Source organism: Anopheles bellator, chromosome 1 (genome assembly GCF_943735745.2).
Source record: "Anopheles bellator chromosome 1, idAnoBellAS_SP24_06.2, whole genome shotgun sequence".
Taxonomy (NCBI): Eukaryota; Metazoa; Arthropoda; class Insecta; order Diptera; family Culicidae; genus Anopheles; species Anopheles bellator.
The window spans coordinates 43,852,957-43,880,132 of NC_071285.1; the positions used below are offsets into that span (position 1 = coordinate 43,852,957).

General features: G+C 48.1%; 3 protein-coding genes across 5 annotated transcripts; 2 read left to right on the forward strand and 1 right to left on the reverse strand.

Annotated features, from left to right (window-relative positions):
- Positions 1 to 1,432: 1,432 nt before the first annotated feature.
- Positions 1,433 to 15,885, forward strand: LOC131205890 (uncharacterized). 2 transcript variants are annotated; one of them, XM_058198187.1, is made up of 3 exons: positions 1,433 to 1,623; positions 8,656 to 10,821; positions 12,968 to 15,885. In XM_058198187.1, exons 2-3 carry the CDS (start codon positions 8,662 to 8,664, stop codon positions 13,661 to 13,663), a joined length of 2,856 nt encoding a protein of 951 aa, XP_058054170.1. In that variant the 5' UTR covers positions 1,433 to 1,623; positions 8,656 to 8,661; the 3' UTR covers positions 13,664 to 15,885. The 2 variants fall into 2 exon arrangements, with proteins under 2 accessions (XP_058054170.1, XP_058054169.1); XM_058198186.1 differs by lacking the exon at positions 1,433 to 1,623 and adding an exon at positions 6,257 to 6,530.
- A 197-nt stretch (positions 15,886 to 16,082) lies between these two features.
- Positions 16,083 to 17,270, reverse strand: LOC131214962 (acireductone dioxygenase). Of its 2 annotated transcripts, XM_058209317.1 has the most exons (5): positions 17,127 to 17,270; positions 16,861 to 17,039; positions 16,588 to 16,793; positions 16,422 to 16,518; positions 16,083 to 16,362 (listed from the first exon to the last, which is right to left on the reverse strand). In XM_058209317.1, exons 2-5 carry the CDS (start codon positions 16,981 to 16,983, stop codon positions 16,237 to 16,239), a joined length of 552 nt encoding a protein of 183 aa, XP_058065300.1. In that variant the 5' UTR covers positions 16,984 to 17,039; positions 17,127 to 17,270; the 3' UTR covers positions 16,083 to 16,236. The 2 variants fall into 2 exon arrangements, with proteins under 2 accessions (XP_058065300.1, XP_058065299.1); XM_058209316.1 differs by having other exon boundaries at positions 16,861 to 17,251.
- Positions 17,271 to 19,424: 2,154 nt separating this feature from the next.
- On the forward strand, positions 19,425 to 26,888 carry LOC131206009 (transcription factor dcp-66). The gene is made up of 8 exons (XM_058198357.1): positions 19,425 to 20,300; positions 20,378 to 20,585; positions 20,765 to 20,866; positions 21,503 to 21,607; positions 21,694 to 21,928; positions 22,063 to 22,923; positions 22,993 to 23,109; positions 23,215 to 26,888. Exons 1-8 carry the CDS (start codon positions 19,540 to 19,542, stop codon positions 23,352 to 23,354), a joined length of 2,529 nt encoding a protein of 842 aa, XP_058054340.1. The 5' UTR covers positions 19,425 to 19,539; the 3' UTR covers positions 23,355 to 26,888.
- Positions 26,889 to 27,176: the final 288 nt, after the last annotated feature.

Below are 27,176 nucleotides of genomic sequence, written 5' to 3' on the forward strand. Positions count from 1 at the left end.
GCTGACCGGTACGAAACAAGCGGACCAAGCGGAGCCGTGAGAGTGTGTGGTTGGGTTGTGGGCGATAAAACTTTCAACTCGTTACGTTACGTGTTCGCCGCCAGCAGGGTCTGCCAACGACCTCTAGGATAGCATCGCACGATCGCACGCATACAGCCGCAGCTGGGAAAGGTCGCGCCGTAGTAGCTCTCAAGTAGTACTGCATCGGCTGAAGTAACGCCTGTAACGCTCGCCCGGCGGATCGAAATTCAGTAGTGGACTCGGCTCGACTCGGTGCTGTTGATTTCGGAGGTGTCGCTTTAAGTATCGAACCATCTAGAAAACGTCCGGTGGCTTCAGGTGCTGTGTAAGAGGTTCAGCAGCGAAGAAGCGGCCAGCAGCAAAACCAACAACCAACAACTCTCTACAGCTTTGCACCAACAGCGAAGTCGGTAGCCTCGAGCCAACGAGCGAGCTGTGATCGTCCACCGTCGTACGATCGACTCTGATCGTCCGATCGTAGCAGTTAGTGCTCTAAATCTGGGGCAACACAGGCGGTTCCCATGCTAAACTACCGCCTCGTGTCGACGCACTTCCTCAAACAACCATAGATTCTCGCACCGGCACAACGGTCCCCGAGCAAGGTCGTAAAAATGTGCAGAGATCGGGATATGCTACTTGGATGAATTGCTCGATGATTGAACTGTTGTCCGTATTGTGTCGCCGTTGACAATAGAGAGAAAAAGAGAGAACACAAGAGAGTGAGAGAGCGAGGGAGAACGAATAACATCAGCCAGTGGTTTTTCCATTTTTCTTTTCGAGAGCGAGCGAACGAGCGATAGAGAGAGTCCAAACGAGGGAAGAGTGCTACCACCACTGCACGACCACTTAATCTACATCTACTACTACTACTACTACTGCTACCAGCGTTACTACTACTTTTGGGGGCAATCTGCCCGGCGCGTGCGAACAGAGGAGGCGCCTGGTTGCTGTTACAGTCCTTGGGCCGCGCAGCGTCTGCTTCCGTCAACTGGCAGGCGGACATCCGGTCACCAGCGTTATCCTGTGAACGCCGAGTTCGGCTGAGCGATCGCCACCCGTCTTGGTCGCAGCGGAGCGAGCAGCGAGAGAAAAGCCGGCAGGACGGACGGCGCATGTCCCAACCCGAAAGCACACGCCTCTCACAACAGTTGTTGACCACCGTTGGCACATTCATCTAGCTGCCAGCACTTAGGTCACTGCGCTAGGAGTGGACGTAACCCGCTGCCCATCAATCAGCAGGAAGAAGCTCCAACTGTGTTTATCCGTCGTCACGCCGGGCAAACGGGGATCGTTAAAGAAATCGTGGCAACACAGCGTTGGCACCTGGAGTGTCCCCAGGTCCCCAGTGTTTAGTGATCGTATTCTGTGGTCTCCACCACAGAGGCAAGTGTTTGCGGTACAAAAGTTTTAGCAAGGCAGTAGCAGTAGCAGAGCACCCGAGTAGCATCCGGCGCACCGAGGGTAGTAGTAGCGAACGGTTCACAGCGGGCGCCAACACACTGTGCTCTGTTGTGCGCCGCTCGGTGTCGTTCGGCCGCGAAGATTCCACCCAAAATTGAAGCATTTGCCAAAAACTGCTGGGAAACTGTAACCGCTTGTGTGGTAAGTAGCGAGGACATGAGTTTTCGGGAGGGAGCTTAACTATTTTTTCTATGTTGCTTCACTATCGCCATGCCAAGTGTAAACAACCGCTAAGGGCCACCCGGTTTATTACCCTTTTGATATTGACCTTCACGATACCGAGCTAGGCACTGCCGCTTCCGTGGGTTAGAATTTAACGACTGATGATGATGACTGGCAGGGTGCCATTGGCTTTTGCGATCGTCGTCGTCGGCGATCAACCAAGATATTCTTGCTCGGAAATTTGTTACAGTTTTCATCCGGATTCGGATGCACTCTCTCGAAAGATACCCTGCACTTCTTTCGGATTCCAAAAGATCATCCGGTTAGGTCTGTAGCAACTTTCACAACACACACATTCGACTGCGATGATTTACTGCAACAGGTGACAAAAATGGGATAATCGTTTCCTTCCCCTTTCGAGGCAGTCGAACATTAACTCCTGGTTATTTCATTGTTGAGCTTTATTTGCTGACAATAACATCTCATTTTGATGCATTAGCTTTTATGGGGCACCGCTTTTTTAAACAATTTTCATTAACGTTCCGCTTTGTTATGTGCTGCTCTTTTTTTCTTTTTCGCACATTCCCTGACCACAAGACCATATCCCTCCTGAGGCGGGGGATATGCTTTATTTGTTTCACGATGTGTTTCGCCTGCATAATGACGATCGTTTTAAACAACGACGATCATCACGAACGCCGCGCTTTTGGGGGTGTTGGAATCGCTGTTGGCAGCTTCTTTTTTCCTGCGCCAAAAACCATGCCCACAACAGTTTGCCGCTGTCGCCAGACAAGAATTTGTTTTGATTATTTTCGCTCTCGCGTCTCGTTTTGGATGTTCGGTGAAAAAAAAACAAACTCTTCATTCCCTCCGGTGGACCCCGTTTAGGGGGGGGGCGCGTGAATGTAATTTGCGTTGTGCCGCTGCTTAGGTCATAGCGCGACGATTAGCTTGACGCCATTTTGTTGGGGCCAGCCCGACAAAAAAACGGCAACCCGGTGCGAGAGGCATGTTTTGTTTTTCTCGTTACCCGATGCAGGAAAGTGCAAAAAAAATGGTGCGGTTATATTTAGCCAACAACAGCGCCCGCGCCGGCCGAAACCTTTGGCGGGTTTATATGGGATTGGGATGTTGATGTTTGTTTTGCCATTGCCGCCGCTACGGAGCTTCGAATTGTGACTCAATTTGACCGGTTGGTCGGTGCGGAACCGGTCGGCAAAAATCACTCGTTTTCTTATCTCGTACATCGGGCCTACGGTTTATGGTTGAGGTGGTTTAGCTTGTTTGGGTTTCGATTTCTGTTATTCTATGCTTCCGCGCATCATTCAGCGCAGACGAAGTTGCTGATCGGTCTATTCGTGTGCCACGAGATCATGATTTTACCGTATCAAAGGTCAAGGTTTCGCAGCACGTGTTGGGATTTGTGGGTAGCGAGCCCTTGGTCAGTTGCATAGGAAGATGGCAGTGATCGAATGCATCGCTTTTTACAATCTGTTGCGCGCTTGTTTCTTACGGAGATCTTTAATCATCAATGCACCTAATGGTGTCAAGTTTAAAACTAGTTTGTAAGGCATATCTCTCTCCCACACCGACGTCAGAGCGCGTTGGTAGGCGTTTCTGGCTGCTGATGCCTGACGCGTCCGATCTGATTGACGCACTCGCGTCGCGAAATGTTGATCCTTCGTCTACCGGTCTGCCGGTGACGTGCATCAGCCGTTCTCCACCACTGGTATCGATCACTGCGTGTGATCGTGACCGAGGAAATATCTTTAGGGCACGAGATCTATAAATATTGCAAAAAGGGCCAGCAACTACTTCATTACACTCCACGTATCGAACTATTGCCGTTTACGGATCGAAGGGCGACCAAGTAGCCAAGAAGATCGTCTGTTTTATATTTTTAAATGTGACGAACATAAAATATGCAGATGGAGAGATGCACTTCTGGCGGTGCGTAAAATTTGACATGTCTTTATTATGATTCGCCACGGGTCGGTATTTTTAACCGGCGTCTCTTGTTGTGAGGCGTCAGAAAAGACGGTAGAAAATTTTACCCATCACTCAAAGGGTAGTAATTTCACAGGTTCGCCGGATTTGGAGCAATCATTCACGAGACGATTGGAAAGCTCGTTCTCCACGGTTGGCCATCGATTTTTGTGGCCATCCACCGATGATGGTGACGCACGTATTTTCACAAGTGTTTTGAGGAGCACACTTCGGCAACGGAACGGAAGAACGGTGATGATCAATAATGCAGAGAGGCTGCAGGGCGCTCAACTCAATTTCTTGGGAAAATGCCCCAAATATGGACATCAATTTTCGGACATCATCAACTTCGACCAGCCCCCCGTCGATCGCGGCGGCTAACAAAGTTGGTCGAGCCACGACATGACACGCACCACGTTGCGCACCCATGGGTTAGTTCATCAACTATTCAACAACGTGCGATGGCGACGGATTACGCTTTATTTAGAGCCCGGGGACATCCATCAAGTGATGGAACGTGTTTTGGGATAGATTAAAAATTAACACAAAATTCTGATTGCCCCATCGGGTAAATTAGTCGTCCGACCCGCTCTCCGATCGATATAGTCGATATCGAATTCTTGCGCCTTTTTTTTTTTATTATTCTCCTCTTAATTACTGGAAAGAGGTCGATCCCCTATCTTCGACCTTGTCCGCACACGAGTCCCCTGCTATCTGGCACACGTGCCGGTGGCGTGCACGCAAGATTACGGAATGGGAAAGAAATTATTCTAAACAGCCGATAACGAACCGAATGCACACTATCAGTTCCCCAGCTGCTGCAATGGCATTTAATTAAACTGATTTACCGTGCAACAAAGTTCATCCATCACAGGACCTTCCAGCGCTCTGACGTAAAAACAACCAACCCGACGTTCGATTTGATCTGTGATCGCATCCGAGGCATCCATCCGAGGAACTCCCCGTGGAATACCGGTTTCATGATAACGAGGTGCACTGACCGTCAGAAAATAAGCGTTTCCGGGTGATTACTTCAATTGAGATCCTTTGTTTGAATCAAACGCTTACAACATCCTTTCTTACTTCGCTAAGCCGGAATAAGTGATGAGATAGTAAAAACGAGAGTAAAAGTAATTGAAAATTATTTTTTACTGATAATTAAAAAAAACTAAAATTGAAGTGTGATCAGTTTTACTGTCGGTCAGAAGGAAAACCTTTCGTCCAAACATTGCCGTCCGGCTATTGTAAACACATAACGCTCCTTACGCTCGGTCGGTCTACACCCTGATAAGCGTGAAGGGTCAGAGCTGCTAATGCGCCGAGATTTGCCAGCCTGTCTGATGGCCACGCTGTTAAACGATTGCTCAGTAAAAACATATGCATTACATCTGGCACGCCACCACTAGCATCCCTTGTCGGTCGTCTCGGTGGCGTTCCAGCGTGGCAAACGGGTAGCGATTGTGGCACCTTCTAACGGCACGAAGTGCTAACGTCCCCGCTCGTGGATGAGTGTGGTTTGCCGCCCTGATGATAATGATTATGATAATACGCCCCAGGAAAGTGTGAGAATGAGTCAGTTTGGTTCAGATTGAATCGGTGCACGGCCGTTTGTATCTGGTTGACACTGGTCCGGGCAGCATCCAGTACTCGGTGTACAATCTGGTAAACAGAGCGTTTCTGGGCAGAAAAACGATCCACGGTTCACACACGGCAGGTGTTGCACACGGCAGGACGAAACAGATCGACGATGAACAAGCTCACCCCAAGAGCACCCTTCACGGCATAAACCATGTTTCCATTTGCCCTAGGTTAGGAACAAACAACGAAGATCTCACTTGATGGGCCATAAACTCGCTCACGAATCAATTATCAACTCCATCACCGTTGCGCAATAGAGAACTCCGGCGGTTCCGTTCTCCCGAAACCCATATCTAGGGCACATAGTGCAGCCCTGGAAGTTGTTTACTGCTCGCCGGCATTGTTTACCCCGCCGGCAAATGGCTCACGGCAATAATCGGAATCGTGGTGATAGCCGCGACGGCACGCCTAGCGTGCTGCGTCGTTTCATGTTTGAATGAATTCAGTCAATATTTGGCGGAAAGCACCACCAATTTGCAATTCAACTTGGCGATCGAGCGAGTAAACACACACTCCCTCACGGCTTTCGGCCAGAGAGTGTCGATAGAAAGAAAGAGAGAGAGAGAGAGACGATCCGGAATCTCATCGGTTACAGAAATATTGCAGAAGAACGCCAGAACAATCCTCTGTGGTATTTTAAGACTCTTGCTACTCTTGCCGTCAACACCTTTGCGGGCTCTGTTATCGTTCCTGATAAGCCCCAATCATTTGCGCGCCCGCACTCTGATAGCGCATCTTGTACCCGCACAATGCGCACCACGCGGACAGGATGGGTAAACGATGCGCAAACCTCCTAATTGAGCCTCTCCTTCGTTGTTGCCACAAGCGAGAGTGAGAGAGAGAGAGAGCCTCCGGACCAGTATCTCTGAGCTTCCCGATCACTCCGTCGGTGAAGAGCTCTCCGCATTCTGGACTCCCCGGGCGTGTATATAAACGATCCCGGGTGGCTCGTCCGTTCCCACAAGTCGTGCGAACTTCATCGGAACATCGTGATCGTTGAACAGTGTGATTGGAGCGCAGCGCAAAGTGCATCAGAAGTGCGCTCGTACCAGAGCAAAGTGAGAGTTAGCAAAGTTTCGCTTTCGCAATTTTCGAAGCAATCCGAAGCAAGCAAAAATATTAGTGAACTAGCCAGTGGCCTATCGGTTGCAATGTTGTGTGTTCAGGCGACCGAGCGCGGTCGCCGTGTGGACGGGGCCGGACCCAGAGAGTTGATTCACAAGCTGGCCCGAGCGTGCCAGATTCGCCAGTGGAAGAGTAAAGTAAGTGCAACACGACGTTAGATTTGGCCACTTGAAACCAGCAACCGTTGAATCGAAACCAAACCGTCTAACGAAGAGGAGGCACTTCCAGGCGCACTTCTGAATAACGGACGTTCAATTGCCACCAATCCTTTGTTACTAATAGGCATGACAAGATCGATCGTGTCTAGTCAACAACCTTTACTTGTTGCTGGTTAAAGGCGCATTCTAGTGGAATCGAGGTTAAGTGCATTCGAAATTGTGCGGATGCGGATTATATCTATAAAGAGCTTGTGAGCGAATCCAGCCAGGAGCAACAATGTTCGTTGGCCATAAACCCTCGTTTGATTGAGTTGTGATGGCTTTACTTACTTTCGTGGATTTCGGGTAAGCTGCATCTGACAGCTCCTCAAACAGCGGAACGGAGAAATAACGTGCACTCTATTACTATTCCGAGACCCTACCACTCGAAACAGAGCCGAGCATCTCAGCAATTCATCATTCGTATCGAACGATTTCATCCTTATCCGTTTTGTATTGCGGGCCCATTGTTCCGAGGCTGTCAATGGCTAAATTATGATTGGTCGACCGATCCGGCTCAACAGACGGTTCCTAGTCATATTCGGCCACACTCACTTGTCGCGAAGTGTCGGCCAAATTGTCGTCATTTACGGTGCACTTAACCCCGCATGTGGCCCCCCCATTATCGACCAGATACCGAACCAGATCGCGCGTGCCAACCGAACGAAACGACGGGCGATTAATTCATCAAGCCCCCAGTAAATGGCGGGCCCCTTTGCCGTCGCGTGAAAAGTGAAAAGAAATGTGTGAAAACCCAAAAACCTGATAACAACGGCGGGGCGTAGATAATTTGAATCGATTACGGCTCAAATTGTCGTTTGTATTGTTTGCGATAAACAATTGACCGATTGTAAATAACAAACACACCGGCGTATGTAATTATCAATCGGCGGGTGGCTGGGCTAGGAGGGGAATGATTTAGTCCGTGCTTCCGAGACTCAACCCGTGAAAATGGCTTCAAGTAGATCTCTAACAAGGTAGCACGTTTTTGTGACGTTCCACTGTTACCCTATTAGCTCTCTGTTTGTTGCTAGTTTTGCCATCCGATTCTCAACCGAACTCCCTGATGCTTTGCTTGTTGATCGTGAAACAATTTGCACCCTCGTAATACGGACCCCCTCACCTGAATGGGGGTTTGTCGAGGAAGAATACCTTTAAGCCCCATTTGCACGGCGGCTAAACAGTGCAAACAGGCGCACGGTTCTGGAACGTGGTAATTCTTACAGTAAACCCAGCTCAACGGCTAGGCTTCCAAAATGCACGTGTGACATCATAGAAGGGGTCGGGTTTTTAAATCCCAACGACGCTCTGCGCTCTGGGTGGCTTCGTGTCTCCTTAGATTACGGCCATTTGACGTCAACCTTGGGTCCCCTGCCTTTCGTTCGCCAATTGAGGGTCCAGCGCGATTTTAAGCGATGATTAGAGAGGTATTTCAAATCGGGGGCCCTGCACGCTACGCTACCATTAAATTGTCAACTCGTTTCGGTAAACAACACAACACATTGATTGGATTGGCTGTTCGCAATTGAATAATAATGCACCGCCGCCGCCGCGTGTATGGAGTGTGGTGGGTCCTTTGAAACGATAACATGTCGCCGAACGGCCGGGATGAGCCCTTCGGAAGCGCGTGAAAATTGTACCAAAATAAAACGCCAATAAAGGTTGTTTGATCAATGAACTCCAAGCGCTGATGCGATCGATACCGGTGGAATGTTGAAGCTGGAACCGTTATGTTTGGGTCTGGTTCACGCTTTTCACGAGCACATAACTACATATACAGCTGCACTTGACTTCGATCACTCAATGGGCTTTTTTTGTTTGTTAAATAATCTCTCCTCTTCTCAGTTTGTTAAATCAATACGGACATGCAATACGAATTTGTATTTGAACGAGCAGTTTCAGTTTTCTTTTTCCAAGAATCGATTTTAGTGGCTCGGCTCGTGAAACATACCGGGCGCCTCCATTTGTGTTAGCCAAAGTATTGAAAACAATTTATTCATTGAACACGTCCAGCTCGATAACCATATTCTAATAATTCGATTACCCTTTCGTTGTGCATTTCCAGTGCGGCATGCGTCGCCCGTCACTGGGACAGAATGAAGACGACCTCAGTCGTCTGACAACGATCATCTCCCCGACCAGCATCAGCCTCTCGTCGAACGGTCAATCCGACCCGGTGTTGGCAGGTACGGCGAACCATGATCCCCATCATGATGTCAGCTGCAGCAGAAAGACAAATAGCATCAACCACAACAACAACAATAACAGTATCTGCAACAGCACCAGTAGTAGCAGCAGCAGCAGCAGCACCACTAGCAGCTCCAGTAGCAGCCACAGCAGCAGCAGCAGTAGCAAGCACAGCAATAACAGCAGCAGTAGTAGTAACAACACAAGCGGCAACAGTGGCGGTGGTAGCCGCGGTGTTGGCGGTGGTGGTGGTGGCGGAAGCATCAACCGTAGCAACAGTAGTAGCAGCAGCAACAGCAGCATAAACAGTAGCGAAAGTCGCAATGAAGTAGCGAGGAAGATTGGCGGTGGTAACATCGTCGTCGGGTCGGGCGAAGGAGGTGGTGGAGACGGGTTCACTAGTCCCGAACCGTCTCCACCGCCACCTCCGCCGCCGACGGTGTTGGTGAACCAGTATCTGCCGAATTTGATCAACTCGTCCGAGTGGCAGAACTGCCGGAAGCGCAAGGAGCGCCAGGACAGTACGTCCTCGATCAGTCAGGACCGGAAGCTGATCCGATCGAACAGCGAGGAGCACCTGCCGAACTGTGCGGAGGTCATACGGCGCGTGTCGTCGCACGAGGACTTCAAGAAGCGTACCCCGGCCGTAGAGATTTCCATCGACAAGGAGAACATCATCGCCGAGGAACCGGCCGACGGTGAGGCCGCCGACGAGCAGCACCACCGGCAGCAGGTGTTCGAGAAGAACCTCAAGAACAGTGCGGACGATTTGAAGAAATTTTTCATCGGCAGCGTCGAGAGTGTAGGCAACTGTGCTGATGGACCTTTCGGCGGCGTCAGGGAGCAGCAACGCCAGCTCCACCAGCCTCATCACCATCATCATCAACAGCATCTGCACCATTCCGGGAGTAAGTCGCAGTTGCAACAGCAGCAGCACCGTCTATCACCGTGCCGCGATATCCTGAAGTCGCGCCGTGACTCGGACAGCGAGCAGGACTGCGAGCATGAACGGCGACGGCACTGCGAGCGGTTCTCGAAGACTCGCCCTCCGCCCGGTCGCAAGTCCGTGTCGCCCCGGGCTCGCAAGCAATCGTCCAAGTTCCACCATGGCTCCACAACGACGGCGGCGATGGTGAAGGACCGTGCCGGACACGTGGCCGTGCTGACGGCCGGAAGTGAGCATTTCTACTCGAAACATGACACACACTCTAGCGTGTCGAAAGCGACCGACCGGCGTAGTGGAGGTCTGGGACGCGTTGCCAAATCGGATCCGCGGTCCGTCGCCGCCTTCCTACAGCAAACCATCAACAAGGACCATCAATCGGCGGGAGCTACGATCGACGATTCGCCGATGGGCGAGACAACGCCGCTGGCCGACTACAACGACAACACCGTGCTGGAGAAGAACCAGGCGGCGGCCGCCGAGATGGAATCGACGTCGGAACCGGATCAGGAACGGCGAGTGGACACCAGCGAAGGGCCACTGTCGCCACGCGAAAAGCTTCCCTGGGGCCAATCGTACCCCGACGATACGCCGGCTCTCGTGTGCCAGCGGTTCGCCGACGACAAGTTCGATCACGCCAAGCGCATGGACTCGGTGTCCCACGCCAAACTGCGGCCCGTGTCGTCCGGCGGTTCACTTAAACTGTACGGTGCGTATCACCGGAGCGAGGACAATGCGGGCGTCACCGGCGGGACCAAATCAGCCGTGGCACCGGTGGCCAACAATATGTTCGACGAGCGCGTGAAGACGATCAGCCGGAAGCTGAGCGGGCTGAAGAAGAAGGTGACCCAGTTCGAGGAGCGGTTCGAGCGCGATCATGGCTGCCGGCCGACGCACGGCGACAGATCGGCCGACCCGGCCATCAAGAGCATCGTGGTCGAGATGCACAAGCTGCGCCGGGAGAAGAACCAGATTAAGGCCGATCTGGTGGTGTTCTCGGCGAAGGGCGGTCCGCAAGCGGCAGGCAGCGGCGGAACAGAGGGGCACGACGACGAGAAACGCCTCGGCAAGATGAAGGATACCATCGCCGATATCGAGAAGGTGAGTCGATGCTACAGGCACTTCCGAAAGCGTGCAAGTCACGCAACGGTGGTCCCACTTCGGTGTGCGAAGCACTCGACACTATGGCAAATAACTTTTGAAGAAAAGGTGTTCGTTCTGGTGCATACATACTCGCAACACTTTCATTCACATCGTGTCTACATTTTATCAACCCACTCAAAGTGTGTGCTCTGTAACCAGCACAACAGTTGCACTTTTTTTTGCGCAATACAAACAATTACATAAACTACGGGCCGAAACGTGTCCGCGCCACGTTTCGACTCGCGCGGGACACCGCGCTCCGTTGCTGCTGTAATGACATTTTCCGGACGCCTATCCGGCAGTTTCTCGGCCCCCGGCACAATCGACAATTACGAACCTAATAATAGACAATTAGGTGATCGTTTGGCGATCGTGTGGTGCCACAGATGAAACGGACAGCAATGACCGTTTAGCGCGCGCAAACCATTCGACGGTGGCGCATGTTCGGCCACGTGTTTGAGGTGGGGAGGGACTGGGCAAACCGCACCTCTTCCGGTCGAAGGCAATCGATGACTGATTGATTGATCAATTTTATCGTTTTGTCCGGTGTAGCAGTACTGCAAGTAGTCCAATTGGTTTTTAGGCAAACCCCCTCAATAAGCAAATATTTTGCTTAGACAATCAATGCTTCGATTATTCATCTTTAAATCTGAACTTGGCCAAATGGTGGATGCACTTGGTAATATGTTGTCAGTTTTCGAGCTCTGAATGAAGCCCGAATGTTGAACCATTAGCATAAATATGCTTGATTTCGCACTAATCCGATAAAAAACAAAATTAAATGTTCCTGGGACTCACATTGTATCAGTGTATTAGAAACTGTTCATCACGCTTTATAACCAAATTCGGTCGAACTTTTCGTCAAGCTTGAATCGCCATCTTTTGATGGGTCCTATTATGACTATTTGAAATACTCGATGTACGATTTGGATTTTATAATAATGTTTGGGAAATAATTTTACCTCCGCCTAAAAAAAATAATCTTCCAAAATCTGCCAAAAAGGCGGAAAATATTGGGACAATCGAAATCTCGTTACTCTCAAGGCTGTTTCTTGTGATAAAAATAAACGTTCATTTTGCAAATCATTAGAGTGCGCCATCAGACATGTAGTAACGGTTTGTCGGGAACCGGTGATTGAATTCGCCTTTGACGCCAATTCAATACCCGACGCCCGGTTTCCATCCGGTTCTGATTCTGAAGGGCGGCGGCCAGGTTCGCCGTCGCCCACTTTACAGCAATCTCACTGCCGTGCCCGCGTACTGTGGTACTGATTGGGAATCAATCTAGGCCCGATCGGGCGTGCGCCCTGGTCCCAGTTTGATCTCTTGACCGACCACAATCAACGTTCGATGAGGCCGGACCGGCCATGCCCCACCACCAGTAGCGATTGACGGAAGTCGCGTTGCTGAACCGTGCCCGCGAACGGCAGTACGTGCTTAAACTCATGCTTCGTCCGTCCAATCTTTTTCATGGGCCACAAGTAACGGGGCTGGGGACGTGGAGCGCGCGTCGATCATGTTGATTCTTTGTTGACCAATCGGCCATTTGAAAATAGAACTGCGACATTGTTTGTGCTAATTTTTTATTTGTTTTGCGTTTGCTTTATCAACCATCAACGCTATGGTAGTGTCGTGGACCTGGTTGGCCATTCCGGCGCGCCAGCAGAGAGTAACAGTATGATAATCTGGGAGTAGTTGTTTGTCGCCGACAAGAATCAGAAGGGCCAACTCGCTGCCTCCTCGCAGGGTCCACTAGCCCCTCTTTCTGGGCGTTCTCGATGGCATCGCGACAAATCATTCGGCTTCTCGTTAGAAGAGCCTGCCCAACAAAGCTGTTTGTGAGATAACTCGTTTATCGCTAGCGTTGGGAGAAAAATTTATGACCGCCCGTCGTCCGTCCGTACACCTAATGCGACATGACATCTGTACCCTGTGTCGAGCTGACACTGACACAGTTCCAGAATCTTCTCTCGTTCTTCGAATAGTGTTTAAGGCTCTAGGGGTTTCTCGGGAGAAACTTTTAGTTTTACGTCAAGTACACAGTGTTTTCATAGTCCACCTCAATAATGCTCCTATTTGCTCCTATCTCGTCCGCCTATTTTAGCGTTTGACGGAAAAACGTGAAACGGATCAGCGGAGTGAAAATCTGGACCTCCTGTCGAACGATCAGCTGACGGAGGAAAAGGCGTCCGTTCAGCGTGCCCTGCTGTACCTGGAGTCGATGTACGGTCGACCGGCGAGCCGCGATGAACGGGACGCGGCCCGGCCACTGTACGATCGCTACCGGCTCATCAAGCGCCTAGTGAACCGCGCCAACTCGATCAGTGGCCCTTGCGGCGTGGCCAACTCTCAGATGCCAACCATCCTTGAACACGAGGCGCTCGCCATCATCGGCACCTCGACCCCGTCCACCGATATTTCTCCTCCGTCGGCCACTTCGACGCTACAGTCACCTACGGACACGGGTGGCAGTAGTGCACCGACCTCCGGTGTAGGCGGCACCCAATCGGCGGACGACTCGGAAGCATCGACCACCACCACGACGACCAGCTCCGCTACCGAGAACATCCACTCGATGACGGCGGACGAGCTGTGGCAGCACTACGATACGACGCGCGACGAAAAGAAGGAGCTACGCCGCACGATCAAGGAGTTCGAGCAGCAGTTCGAGGAAACGACCGGACGTAAGATGCTAAAGTCCGATCGCAAATCCATCGAGGACACCTACGCTCTCTACAAACAAAAGAAGGCGAAGCTCCGCCTAATCGATGCGCTGTTCAAAAAACAAATGCAAGTCTAGAGGAGATTCCGTTTTTTTCCATTTTTGTAATTGATAATGGCAATTGTCTTGTGTCGTGAATGTGCTCCCAGTTCGGTTCGAAAAATATGCGAAAACCTAAGGCAAACACTAAATCCCCTTGTTTATTTCCCCAACAACCGCTCTCGGTGTATGTCTATGCTTTTAAATGGTTTCTAATTTACAACACGAGTGGTAAAAGTTTACTTTATTGATAGTCGTTGAACATCAGATGCGACAGAAGGAAACGGCGGGGGGAAAACTGACGATAAATGCAAGTAACGTAGTTTTGTTTGTTGCGAACCGTCACCACCACTAGACTTTATCACTTTATGTTTGCGGAATGGTTGAGTTTGAAATTAATTTTTCTAATTTTATGCGAACTGCAGTTCGACGCGCTTAACTGCTCTGTTCCACTTGGCGTATGGTAACCTGTTGCTAATATATGAGAAGACTATTACTTTGTTTTAAGTATTTTTAACCTAAGATAAATGCACGAAACGGAAGTAGCGCGAATGGGGAAAAGAGAGACAACGCGAAAGCAAGAAAAAAGGCAAGTGACCGAGGCAAACGAGAAGAGACGATTAATGGATCCCGAAGAGAAAATGTGTGATTATTTGAATGTGAGAAACGTGCGCGTGATGAAACGATAAGGGAGATCGCAGAGCGAGCAAAAAAAGAAACAAAAAAATCAGACTCTTAACAGACTGATACCGTGGTTTTGAGAGGCCAAAGTGGTCGGAGCAAAGCATGTAGAGTATGTTGCGGCGGGACGATAAGCAAACACTGAAGCAGTACAAAACGCTGCAGACCCTCACACAGGAATGAGGTAAAACGATACAAATAAATAAAACAAGAAACATACAAATTCACAGAAACCACACATACTTACACTTACTTAGCTTAGTGAGAAATATTTGAGAAAACAAAAACACTTTCGTAAACGAAAAAAGGGTGAATACAAAACGGACACATTCATACACACTACGCCATACAGAACAGAGCCCGCAGCCCCTTGCTGCAGGAAGGAGGAAGAGGAAGTAAACCAACAAAACAAGAACCTATATACAAATATTTACAAAATTAAGAACAAAAACGGCGAAGACTTGTTTTCTTTCGGAAATCTTTGAGATTAGTCAACAAAAAATAAAGGGGAAGCGAAAACAAAAAACAAACGACAGTTAGCTAGTGAGAAACAAAAGGAAACTAACTAAAAAAACATTACAATATGGATCTTAGTAAATACTACCCGACCCGGACGTTTCGCGCAAGGATCGGCAAGGATCGGCAAGGATCGGCATGTTTTCGGAAAGCACGAAGTGATTTTGATTCTAAGATTGTTGTCCATAATATTTGTTGCGATGTGGCGTTTTAGTTTTTCCACCTTTGTACCTATTTCGGTTTTGTCCGCTGTGTGGTGCGTCAACCGGCATCCGGTAGCTTTTTAATCGTGCAAACAAATATCATGGATCCCATACTAAACTGAAAATGAACACAATGCTGTAGAATGTTATACCATAGTCGAGAAACAATATACATACGCACTGGCGCCTACACTACAGTTAAGTTATTGTATGCTACTAAAATAGATCTTTTATTCACATTCAACACACGAACAAGCGCCAGAGCGGCGAACGATGTTGACCGGAATTTACTATTTAAAGTGCGAAAAACAAAATCAACATCTAGCCACTTACCGAACCAAACTCTTCCCTTTACATCGAATAGTCCTCCTCAATGCATATAAGGTACAGCATCTTTTAGGGACGGCAGAGGTACCCAACCGAGCCGAGTAAGACACATACATTAGCAGAGTGGTTTATCAAAAAGTGCAACAACGGTTTTGGTAGCTCTTTAACAGGTACTCTTCTGACGCATTACTCTCTTATAGTTATGATTACGATTATGATTATTCCTCCCCTTTCCTGATGATGCGGACGGATGATAAAGTTTGCTCGGACACACCTAGCGATATAGGCGCTATAAGTTCTCAAAGAACGATTTATTAACGTAATTTGTAATCGGTATGAACGAAGATGAAGAACACGGAGCAGTCTGCCGCGAACGCGAGGGAAGAGATCGATGATCGGTGCGTTTTGTAGAAATGTGCGCAGCGGAGTGAATGCAAAACTCAACAATAATATGTAAGCCATTACGATGTGAACGTTAAACTGGTCAAAATGGTTCTTAAAGAATAAAGCTGGTCGTGTGAAGTAATATTGAAAGATTAACTGACGGAGAAGAGAGGTGCAATTTGTCTTCCATGCTTCCAATGGTGTAGCACGTTACCGCCAGGATTACTTTCGAAGCCGAGCCTCACCGGCGATGCCACGGCAGACAGTGGGTTTACCTATCATTTCTGGCTCTCTCTGTCTCTGATAAACGATCGAGGTACGTAATCTAGTTTTAAGATTCTTTTCAGTTCAAAATAAGAAGAAAAATGGTTTTTATTATTCCCATATATACTTCTTTTGTAACAAATGATCAAGGATTACATTTTTGTTAAATGGTCAAGCAACAAAGAACAAAAATTGAAAATTATATGTCAACACAGTAATAATCTTGCAGGAATGTCTTCAAGCAGCGAACCCCGTTTCCAGTCGTTTTAAATATTCCTTCCGGCAGTCCATATCATCAACCGGTCGATTGTACGGCAGCCAAACAGGTTCCCCAACGAAGTAACGTTTGGCTTTAATGTAGTTCTAAAAAGGGAATAATTGTGCGATTCAATTTGCCTTTATAGAGCTCCGTTCCATCGTACCTTGGTGTCCAACGTAAAGCGATGATAGATTCCACTGGGAATGATGATCAGATCTCCAGCTACAACTTCGATGCGGATCCAGGAATCGTCTTTTCCGCTGAAAAGGCACAAATCACTTAACCCACTAAGTAGACCTTGGCGATGAAGAGGCGCTTTGGCTACATACTTGCGCACATCGAAATATCCGGAACCGTCAATCACGAGCCGTATCTCTTCGTCGGTGTGCAGATGTTCGGTGAAAAATGTCTTCAGTTTGCTCTCGTAATCCGGCAAGCAGGCTTCCGAGCAGGTAATTTCGTCCTCGTACGAGTAACCTCGGTCCGTGCGGATTTTGTCCAACACTCCGTCCGTGTTGTAGGAAGGAATGTTGATCTGTGGGTATGATAAAAAGGGCGTTCTAATCGCGATCGGCGATCGAACGATCTGCGCGCTTACAAACCTTGAAATACTCAACGCCGGTGAAGGTGAACAAATCTTCCAGCGTTAGAAACTTTGGTGGATTCAGTTGGTGTTCCAAACGCTGATCGGTCTTCTCGTTGTCCATAAACCAGGCGCGAACCATCTTGTTTTCGGCTTGATTTTCGGAACTGCTCGAACTGATAACGTAACGATAACGAACTGATAACGTACAACGAATGGAAAAACAACAATGAAGAAGAGTAAAGGCCTCTGCAATCAGAAGCTGACGTAACCTATTATACTAACGTATTGTATTAACGTATCAACGTATTATTATTATTATATTAACGTAGCGAGAAATTATTATATTAACGAAAACGCTTTTCTGTCATTTTTGTCTTTTCTTTTCTCTCTATATTCTATATTAAACTCTAGTTTCTGGTTTTTCGACCCGAGCGTTCCCGGTCCCTGGTTTTCGCTTGTAGGTTCGCAAACCAAACATTTTTGCGTTCCCGGCCTCTAAAATCGACTTCCGAAGTGGAATTGCTTGACAGTTTGTTTTGTTTCATGAAATTCAAATTGATGTTATTTTGAAATAAAATAAAGTAATTGTGTTGTAGTCGGGTTTAAAATGTCATTAAATATGAAACACTTACATAAAGAAGAATAGAGAATAGAATATTATAGAATATAGAATATAGAATATCAGAGATACAAAAACACCGTTCGAACAAAACAATCAAAACATAAGTCCGACAGCACTCCAGCCGATGCTGTCAGTCAGACAGACAGTGAGTTAAGTTATTAATAATTTAAATTAGTAAGTTATTCTGCTATTCAGTTTCTTTATTTATCAATGCCAGGACGCGTTGTAGGAGATCAGTAACAGGTTCAAGCGCCCGGTAAATCCTAAGCTCCTCATAACCTGCAACTTTTGATCAACATTCCAACACAGTTTTTCCGCTTTCCGACAAGTCCGATAAGGGGAACGAAAATCGCTCCAATTTGACAGCCGTAGTCAGCGAATGTGAGTGTGTGAGTGAGTGTCCCACGAGATGTGAGAGTGTGCGAGCAAAACGTAGCTCAGGAAGACAACAAGCGCAGCAAAGTGTGTCCGATTAATTACGATAATTTTCGCTAGTGCCGGAGCAACAATCCGCTCGAAACGCGTGCTGGCCGTGCGGATTGTTGCTGTGCAGTGTACGGATTGTTATTCTTGCCAAACCGAAACCGTTCAGTGCTGGTAAAAAGCGATTCAATATTTCAATCTTTCGGAACCATGGAGACTGCGGTGTGAAAAGCTACGAACTATTTTTCGTCTCCCTCCCCTCTCCCCCTTGCCCGTTTCTTTCGCTGTCTCGCTCTCGCACTCGGTTCCTTCGTTGCTTTCACTCACCTTGCATCGTGGAAGGGATTTTGGGCCAATTACCTTTTTTTGGCAGCGATAGGCGCTGAGTGGCGCGAGTGCCGCGAGTGCCGTTTGCGCCGCTTCGCACGCACACTTCACAAATCGAGCATTCGTTTGGTGGTGTGGTCGTTCGCACAATCGCCAGTCGAAGACGATGATAGCGACGAAAGTGTGCAGTTTAGCATAGTTTTTCCTCTCTCCGCATATCTTTGCCAGTCCGCACTGCCAGGTGATTATATTATCGTGCTGTGCCCTGGCCTCGCGCCGCCATTACAGTGGTCTAGCCGCTGATACATAAGCGGAGCTCACGCGCGGGCCGATCCGAAGGGGTTTTAACAGTTGACAGCCGAAAATGGCGTAAGAGCGGAGCAATCGGGTGCAAAAAAGAATAGAAATAAAAATGAGTGTGTGTGGCGGCGGCAGCAGCGCACAGAATCGCCTGTTCCGGGGCCGCTCCGCGTGCAGTGTGTTTACAGTTTTTCCCGTTTTGTTGACAGATTTATTTCATTCTCTGCTCCCGATGCTCGTGGCCTGCGAATTACGGTGCAATGGTCCGCTGGTTCCGCACTTTCCCATCCGCAATCGTTGTGCGTTCGATTGTCGCATCTTTGGCCGAAAAAAACACGCTTTTCTCCGTGCGGACGCGACAAAGAAAGCACGACCGAGCCAGCAACAGCAAGCGGGGTTCGCCAACGGCGACCGCGAAGACGGAGAAAAGAAGAAGATAATAGTGACTATGTAATTGCAGTGGCCCCGTCGCGTCGCGCGCACTCACCACCCTTCGCGATGCTCTATTTTCCCGTCATCTTCCAAAACCCTCGGCTGAGCAGCCGGAGCGGTGGGTCGAAGAAGACAACGGGGTGCGGTGTGTGATTTGTTGGCAGAATCGCCGTTCTGTGGGAGCGAAGTGGAAAGAGCGAGCGAAAGAGTCAGCCGATAATGGCTAGTTCTGAGGTAGACACGCTGATGTTGATCGTTAAAATTTTGAAGCGCATAACAGCGCGGGAGAAGGTGTGAGCAACATACTGCGAGTGAGCGAGCGAGAGAGGCCGATAGTGGACCAACAATGGATTGGAAATGGGACCGAAACTACGTTACGCGAAGTGAATGGGCGCTGAATCGGACGAGGAGCGGTCGAGGGAAATGCGAATAATGTTCTGTCTTTCGTTTTTCAGCATGTAGGAGAATTGGGTAACCCAAAAGTTGTGTGTGCTTCAGTGGGAAAGTGAAAAACTGTGCAGTGCAACAAAACAATCAAAACATCCGTGAACGACACAGCGCGCATCCGCCAGTGTGTGCGTACCCGACAGGATGGAGCGAATGGATGTGGATGATACGGTGGTAGATCTGAGCCTCGGTTCCGGCCGGTCGTCGCTCTCGATCACGCCGTCGACGGCACGCGACCTAAGAAATTTGGCCAAAAACTCCGGCCTCACCATCACCCCTGCTCTGCCGCCAATGGTGGAACCACATTCCAACTCATGCTCATCGTCGTCGCTCGGCCACAGTGCCGCTATCAGCGGCCATGGGAACGGTGGACCACAGGGAGCGGCAGGAGTAAGCTCGATGGGCAACACGTCGCCCATCCCGGGGCGCCGTGTCCTGCGGCCACGCACCGAGGTGAAATCGTACGCGGAAGTGCCGGACATTGTGCTGTTACCGGCGAAGGTGAATGGTCGCTCGCAGAACGGTGGTGGCGGTGCCGGTTGCAATAGTGCCGGTACCGGGCTGTCCGAGTCCGAGGACGAAGAGATGCCCCCGGTCTACCCCATCAAAGAGCTGTCACCGTCCGAAATCTGGGAGCGGGAGCGTGGCCTGCGAAAGCTGCGCGAGGAACTTCGAAGCGAAGAAACGAAGCTGGTGCTACTGAAAAAGCTGAAACAATCGCAGCAGGTCATGATGAAGGAGAACCTGATCGTCACACCGACGAACGTGAACCAACTGTCCAATCCGTTGGCCGCCATTCCGGCTGCCCTGACCAAGGGTTCACTGAGTGTGACCCCGACCAATGCCGTCCCGCTGCCGGCACACTCGAAATCATCGTCAAACAAACCGCTCAACAATCCTCCAAAGTAAGTAGTACGACTATCGATGTGTCCCCGCGAGGAGGAACTAATGTCCGGCTTTACCATTGTCCATGTCGTTGCAGTAATCGAGGCTCACCGTTGCACATAACGCCGGTTCCGAAGGGAATTACCCAAAGACCATCGTTGCCAGGAGGTGCCACCCTGACACCGAGCAGCCCCGGCCAGCGGTTACCGATCAGTCTGACCCGGGCCGGTTCCAATCTCACCATCACACCGTCGGTGACGATAACACCGACCAACGCACCCACCGCAGCCATGAAGCAGCGCAATGTGAGTCGACCCCGAATGTAAAGTTTATTCGGTCCAATCATTTCTCTATCGACGGCTTAAGATCTCACCCGAGCCAACGATGCGATACGATCGTGTGACACGATCATTTGCCGGATCGGTCTGTTGAGAAACCCGGGGCAATTTATACTTATTGCCTATGTTGCTTTCTATTCAAACAGCTTCAGAACTTAGGGCAGCTTAGCAGTTCCGTGTCGATCACTCCAACGCCACCGATACCGGCGCAAATCAGCTGTACCACCGTAGAACCGGTTTCGCTTAAGGTAAGTACATCGCAAATCTGTGTTTCCTCTTTCGGGGCGATAAGATTACTGGTTCATCAATTCAACGAATTTGGTGATACGGGCAATGCTTTTGCACAACAATCAATACGTTGCTGCTAATTGTGGGTTGTCCGCAAATGGTCAATGGCATGGTATTTATTGTATCATAACTGCATAATGCATGAATTGCGAAACGAAACACTTTCAAAGAGCAGTGATATGTTTCGGTAATACGGTTTTTGTAAGTGGAGTGACCATGGAACGATACTTTGTTAAACCAAAGTTTATGGAATTTTGAGTCATCAGTCAGCGGGGCAGGGAATAGAAGAGTGTTTTCTAAATTTTAAACGAGGCTGTTTAAACAAACTGATAAGTTGACTCCCTTGTTTGTCTTTTCTTATCTCCGTCTTTCATTCGTATGTTATCTGAATAAGTGATGTGTTCGTATGCTCATTGCGATCACTTCCAATTTTTTTTACCTTCAATTGTGAACGGATTAGATTCAGCCAAATTTGCTAGATTTTTTGCCCGCATGGGAGGCATAATTCCAAAAGTCATTCTCATACATATCATAGAACTTTAAGTAGAAATTTGCTTCCTGCTGTTACTGATGTTTCGCATTTTGTGTCCCCGTAGCGAGATCGCGACCAAGTGATCAGAGAGGATCCGCAAAGTCAAGCTCAAAGGCAAGCATCGGCAAAATTGGCGCTTCGCAAACAGTTAGAGAAAACCTTGCTTCAGGTATGTTGATTATTTTCTGTGTTCCGTTGCCTACAAAGTAGAACCTAGGCAACCACTAATTTTCTTTGACCTTTTTCGCCCAACAGATTCCTCCGCCGAAGCCTCCGCCACCAGAAATGCACTTCGTGCCGAATCCGAGCAATATCGAATTTGTTTATCTGCTCGGCCTGGAACACGTCGTTGACTATCTGACTAAAGACAAGAAACCGAACCCACCGCAACAACCGTATCGTTGCGCGCAGTGCAAGATCGACTTTACGCCCGTGTGGAAATGGGAAAAACAGGGTAAAAGAGGAAATCCCACTTTTCAGAACAGTCCAGGTTTTGTGTTGTTTCCTTTTCGTGTCCCTTGTGTCGGCATGTTTCTGTTTCTGTGCACATCGCCGAGACGAGAAGTGCGCCTTTTTCAGAGTTTTTAATGATTCGTTTTTACTTTCTTTGCCCGCGCATTGCAGTCGGTAAAGATCCAAAGGTCATCTGCGAGCAGTGCGTAACGAGCAACGTGAAGAAGGCATTGAAGGCAGAGCACACGAACCGCCTGAAGACGGCATTCGTAAAGGCCCTGCAGCAGGAGCAAGAAATCGAGGCACGGCTCGCGGCCCAAAGTAGTCCATCGCCAGTGGAGATTCATCCTACACCGTCTTCAACGCCCGGCTTGCGTGAGCAGCGCGAACTGCGCGAACTAGAGCATCAGCAGCAGCAGCAACAACAGGCTCAAGTCGCTGCGCTGCAACAGTTGCAGCAGCAACAGCAGCAGGCAGCGGCCGCCGCTGCCGCTGCTGCAGCCGCCGCTGCCCAACAAGAACGCCAGGAAAGGCAGCAGCGTCAAAAGGAGCAGCAGGAGCAGCTACGCCAGCAGCAGCAACAACTGCAACAACTACAGCAACAGCAAATACAACAGCAGCAATTACAGCAACAACAGCTCCAGCAACAACAGCTGCAACAGTTACAAGAGCAGCAGCAACAGCAACAGAGCCGTCATCATCATCTTCATCAGCTGCACGCCGCCCACCTGCAGTCGCAGGCACCTTCCAAGTCCAAAACGCCCACACCGACTCCACGCCCAACGCCGACGCCACCGAATCAACACCAGACGCCACCGCCCTCGTCCAGCTCACGTTCCAGTCGCCACAGTGCAACAGCGAATGCAACGGCCGAAGCAGCCGCTGCCCAGTTGACGGCCCTTGCCGGGCTCGGAGGTCTCGGGCAACTCGGAGCTCTGGGCAACTTTGGCAGCTTGGGTAATTTGGCGAACCTTAGCAACTCTACCGCAGCGGCCGCTGCCGTCCAGGCGCTTCATCAACAACTATTCCGAGGTAAGGCACGGAGCGAACCGCTTGTTGTTATTTCGATCATTGATCCTTGTCATTTACCATTCACCGTAGGATTGCAACAAAACATACAGGCTGGAAATTTAAACAACCTAAACAGTCTGCAGGCTCAGATGATGCAGTTTTCGCCGCTTCTTTATTCGTATCAACTGGCCATGGCGCAGGCAGCTGGTAAGTGTAGCACTGTCGTTCGTTGTTCTATTGAAACCTCGGCCTCATTTAATTTACATTACGTTGGTCTAATTTGTCTACCCATTGCATTCTCGCCCTGTAAAGCTTCTTTATCGGCGGCCGGCAAGGGATCGTCGCTCGCGGATATTCAGCGTGCGATGGAATTGCATCGGCAGTACCAGGAAATGCTTTCGCAGTCTGGTCCCGGGCCGAGCAACAGTCGGCAAAACAACTGGAAATCGTAATCCCATACATCTCGTCTCTCCGTCTTTCCTTCAATTCCCGTCACCGAATCCCTTGCGATGCTACTTTTGCGGTGGAAAAAGATATCAGATCCGCCGTCGGCATCGTGGGCGAATGTTCTTAACGATCTTCGTTTCGTTAGTTGAACTCTGGCTCCCGGGAGCACTCAGACGGGGCAACCCTTGGCGAAAGTCAAGCGCACCACAGCGCGGTGGAACGAATACGTAAGTTTCAATTTGAGAACAAAATGGAACACAGACACGCCACCTTCTGGGGCTGTGCCGGCTACGCGGCAACATCGCAGACTGACAGGCTTTATGCTACAAAACGCGTTGATCATATAGCGAGTGATGTTTTAGTGATAAGATAAATTGTTTATCCTTTTTTTGTTTGTCTCCCGCTCTGGGTTTTCTCTCGTTCCTCATTCAGTGCTCCGTAGAAACGAACGGTCGACGGTGGCCACCATCAGTTTAGAAACTGAGGACAAAATGGCATAAACATTCACTGTTTTTGTTTTTCCTTTTGTTATGAATGAAGGAAGTAATGCGGGATCGGGAGCAGCAAACATAGAACGAAGCGAGAGCATGAATCTGTGTTTTTTCCTTTGTTAAATTCAACCTATCAAGGACTCGTTCACACGCATCCCGTGCCTTCCGGACGGATGTCTCATTTTGCCTTACAATTATTACGTTAACCACACCGTAGTTTGCTTCTAGAATGTGTGTGTGCGTGTTTTCCGTTTCGTTTACTAATTTTTAGAAGTAACATTTAGGCACCATTCGTTTAAGCTGGAAGGGCTTTCCTGTGCAAGTAGCTAACGGATCGAATGTGTTTACGATTAAGTAAACAAACTATAGGAAGAATGTAAGGTATACATTCATACGTGCGATCAGAACCTGAACCTGAACTCATTAACGAGTCGTTCTCTTTCGAACTTATACAGCGGTACTGCGCTGTATGTTCTAATCTTTTACAGTTCGTTGTGTTCACATGTTTTTTGACTCGCACTGAGTACAATAATTGTTTGTCTGTTAGTGCTACGTGAAAACGTTCGCTTTTGTTTCTGGTATGGTTTTCTACTTTTCATATCGATCACTCTGTGAACGAATTCACTGAATTACACCGCGAGCATAGCGTTTTATACAAAAGAATTATACATCGACTGTGGTCGATTTCGAGTCTATAATTTATCATCATTTTTATTTTGTCAGAAGTGCATTACTGTTAAATTGTTTTAAATCCTGAAACGACCGGAAAAAACGTGGAAATTATTTATGTTTATTCTTGACGGTATCATGTGGGGATCATGGCCATCAGTATCACAATTGTTTCGTTTCCTTTAACACTACTCTATTGCAATGACGCTTGTGCTCACTGCATCTTGTTCAGTTATTTATACGATCCAAAAGCTCCCTCAGACAAAACAGTATCGCAATAGAGTCCCCTCTTTTAAAGTGTTCTCGACCACAGTCTGCATTCTGAATTTGTACCCTAATTTTTTAACGATACATTTTCAGAAGAAAACTTTACAACAACCGTAGAAGAAAATTACCACATGAAATAATTACAATTTACTGAATAGACCGAGATATGCATAATCCCCTTTTGCAAAGCACGAGTGGAACGAGCCCCGTCCGCGTCCGCTTCAGGCGAAGAAACGCAAATGACGCAGACGACGTACTTTGCAAAATTTGTGATAAACTTCTCGTCTTAACCACCCAACTCGAACGAGAAGGCTTTAAAGTTTGCTCAACATGCTCGAGATTTGATTCTACAAAATCGAACAACGTACTTCAGTAATGATGTTTTCGTGGGAGTATGCAAAAATTACAATTAATCAAAAGTAAAACGAATATTCACCGGAGTGAAATATGAGGCAAAACACACAGTCCTATAAGACGTCGAAACAAATCCTATTAAATTTAAATTTCCTACAAAAAAAGGCGCAGACCCATTATCAAGTAAGACGTGCGGACTAACTAGAGGCGGGCACGGTTTAATAACCATCTTAGAAATTCCATTCCCACGCAACGCCCCAAGCTCGGTGTTTGCGGCACATGGGACATAAAAACTATTCCTTAACGAAAATCAAGCGCGTAAGGTATCTGTGTTGTACATACGATGGTTCCGATAACTCCCGTTCGTTTTTGCCCATATAGTTTTTGTTTTGCTTTAATTTAGCGAGGAACAAAATCGAATCCGAGACATTTCGCACCGAGGTAGTTTTCTGGAGAGGATGGGCGTCCGTCCGATGGGAAAGCAAACAGCAAACACGGCTATAGTACGAAATGGAGTGGTCCTAAACTAGTGGTGCGTACTAACTGATAAGCAACTGCATGGCAAAACAACTATAGATTCGGCCCGACACATTTGGGGCCGAAGAAAACCAAAAGAGCACATGTGAACGCCTGACGCCACCGGCGGACGGAGCTAACAGCTAAGGAGCCGAATGGTGTTTGCATCTCTTGAAAAAGTGTCGTTTCGTCGATGAGATAAGGAGAGAAAGAAAGAGAGAGAGAGTTTAGATAAAATTAGACAAAGTAAAGGCACCCTAATTTAAGGAAAGAAAGAATGAAAATTTAAGACATAAATATTTTAGGCCAATAACAAAAACACGTAAGGTTGATTTATGAAAGTTGGGCGTAAAATTAAACCGGCATAGAGAAGGCCAGCGAAAATTAGAGGGTGGGTGTTGTGCGAGAGCGAAATAACAAAGAAATTCTAAGTAATATTTTAAGTCTAGGCTAAAACGAATTTGGAACGTATAAAGAATACGGAGAATTATGCACGGAAAAAGTATGTCACTTGTGTGTTTCTATTCGGCTCGAATGTACGTTGACTGTGTGCTCTGCAGAAAATGGAAAGGAACAGATAACTAGAGGAAAGAAACGAGAAATGACACCAGAATCTTGCGCTAACGACAAAACACATACACAAGCAATAGAGCGCAGTGCGAAGCAACACATTTCGGCTTAACGAAACACTTCATCAATCCTCCAAACAAACACTATACTTCACAAAATGTTCTAGTTTTGTGGCGCATTACAACCAAATGGTTTGTATGTTGCTAAGCTAGTTGGTTTGCATCGTTTAAAAATAGGACCCTTTTTTGTCCGCCTGATTTCAATTTTCGGTGAATGCAGAACCACCTTTCATGAACATCCTTTTGGTTTTCCTTTTCCTTCCTTTTCATTTCCATTCTGGTATCTCTGGGTGCCATGTGTGCGTTTGGGTTCGTTGCCATTTCTTAATACTTTAAACAATCGACGATAATTTTCCTTTTTTTAATTTTTCTTAGAGGATGTTTCAGTTCTCCGATTTTTCCCGACCAACCCCGAGTATCCGAAAGAACCGAAACTTATCCTTTTTGTGAGACTACCTACTATCAAATGTCTACCATAGTGTAGGATCATAAAGCAAGAAAAATTATCTCACACAAGTAATCGTAACACTCAGCTAACCGTTCACGGAATCGTTCAATTGCTACCATTCTCCAAAACGATAAAAAACATACAGTAACGGAAACATGGAAACAATAAACGTGATTAGATTTCTTTAAGAAAAAGAAATCGATTCGAAACACGCTGATCTTGATATTCTGTCTTCATCATCCGATTCATTAGTAACGCGTTTTTATTGAGCTCTTTAGTAATTCTAAATTAACTTGTTGGAAACAGTTTTATTGGAAACATCTCTCTGACTGGTTCCTGTTCCTGATTTGCATCGGAGTTGTTCATCGACAGATGCTCCATTTTTTCAAGTACATTCTACAAGCTCCTCGTGCGCAGCAATAATACGACTGATAAGTGGACCAGAACGGCACC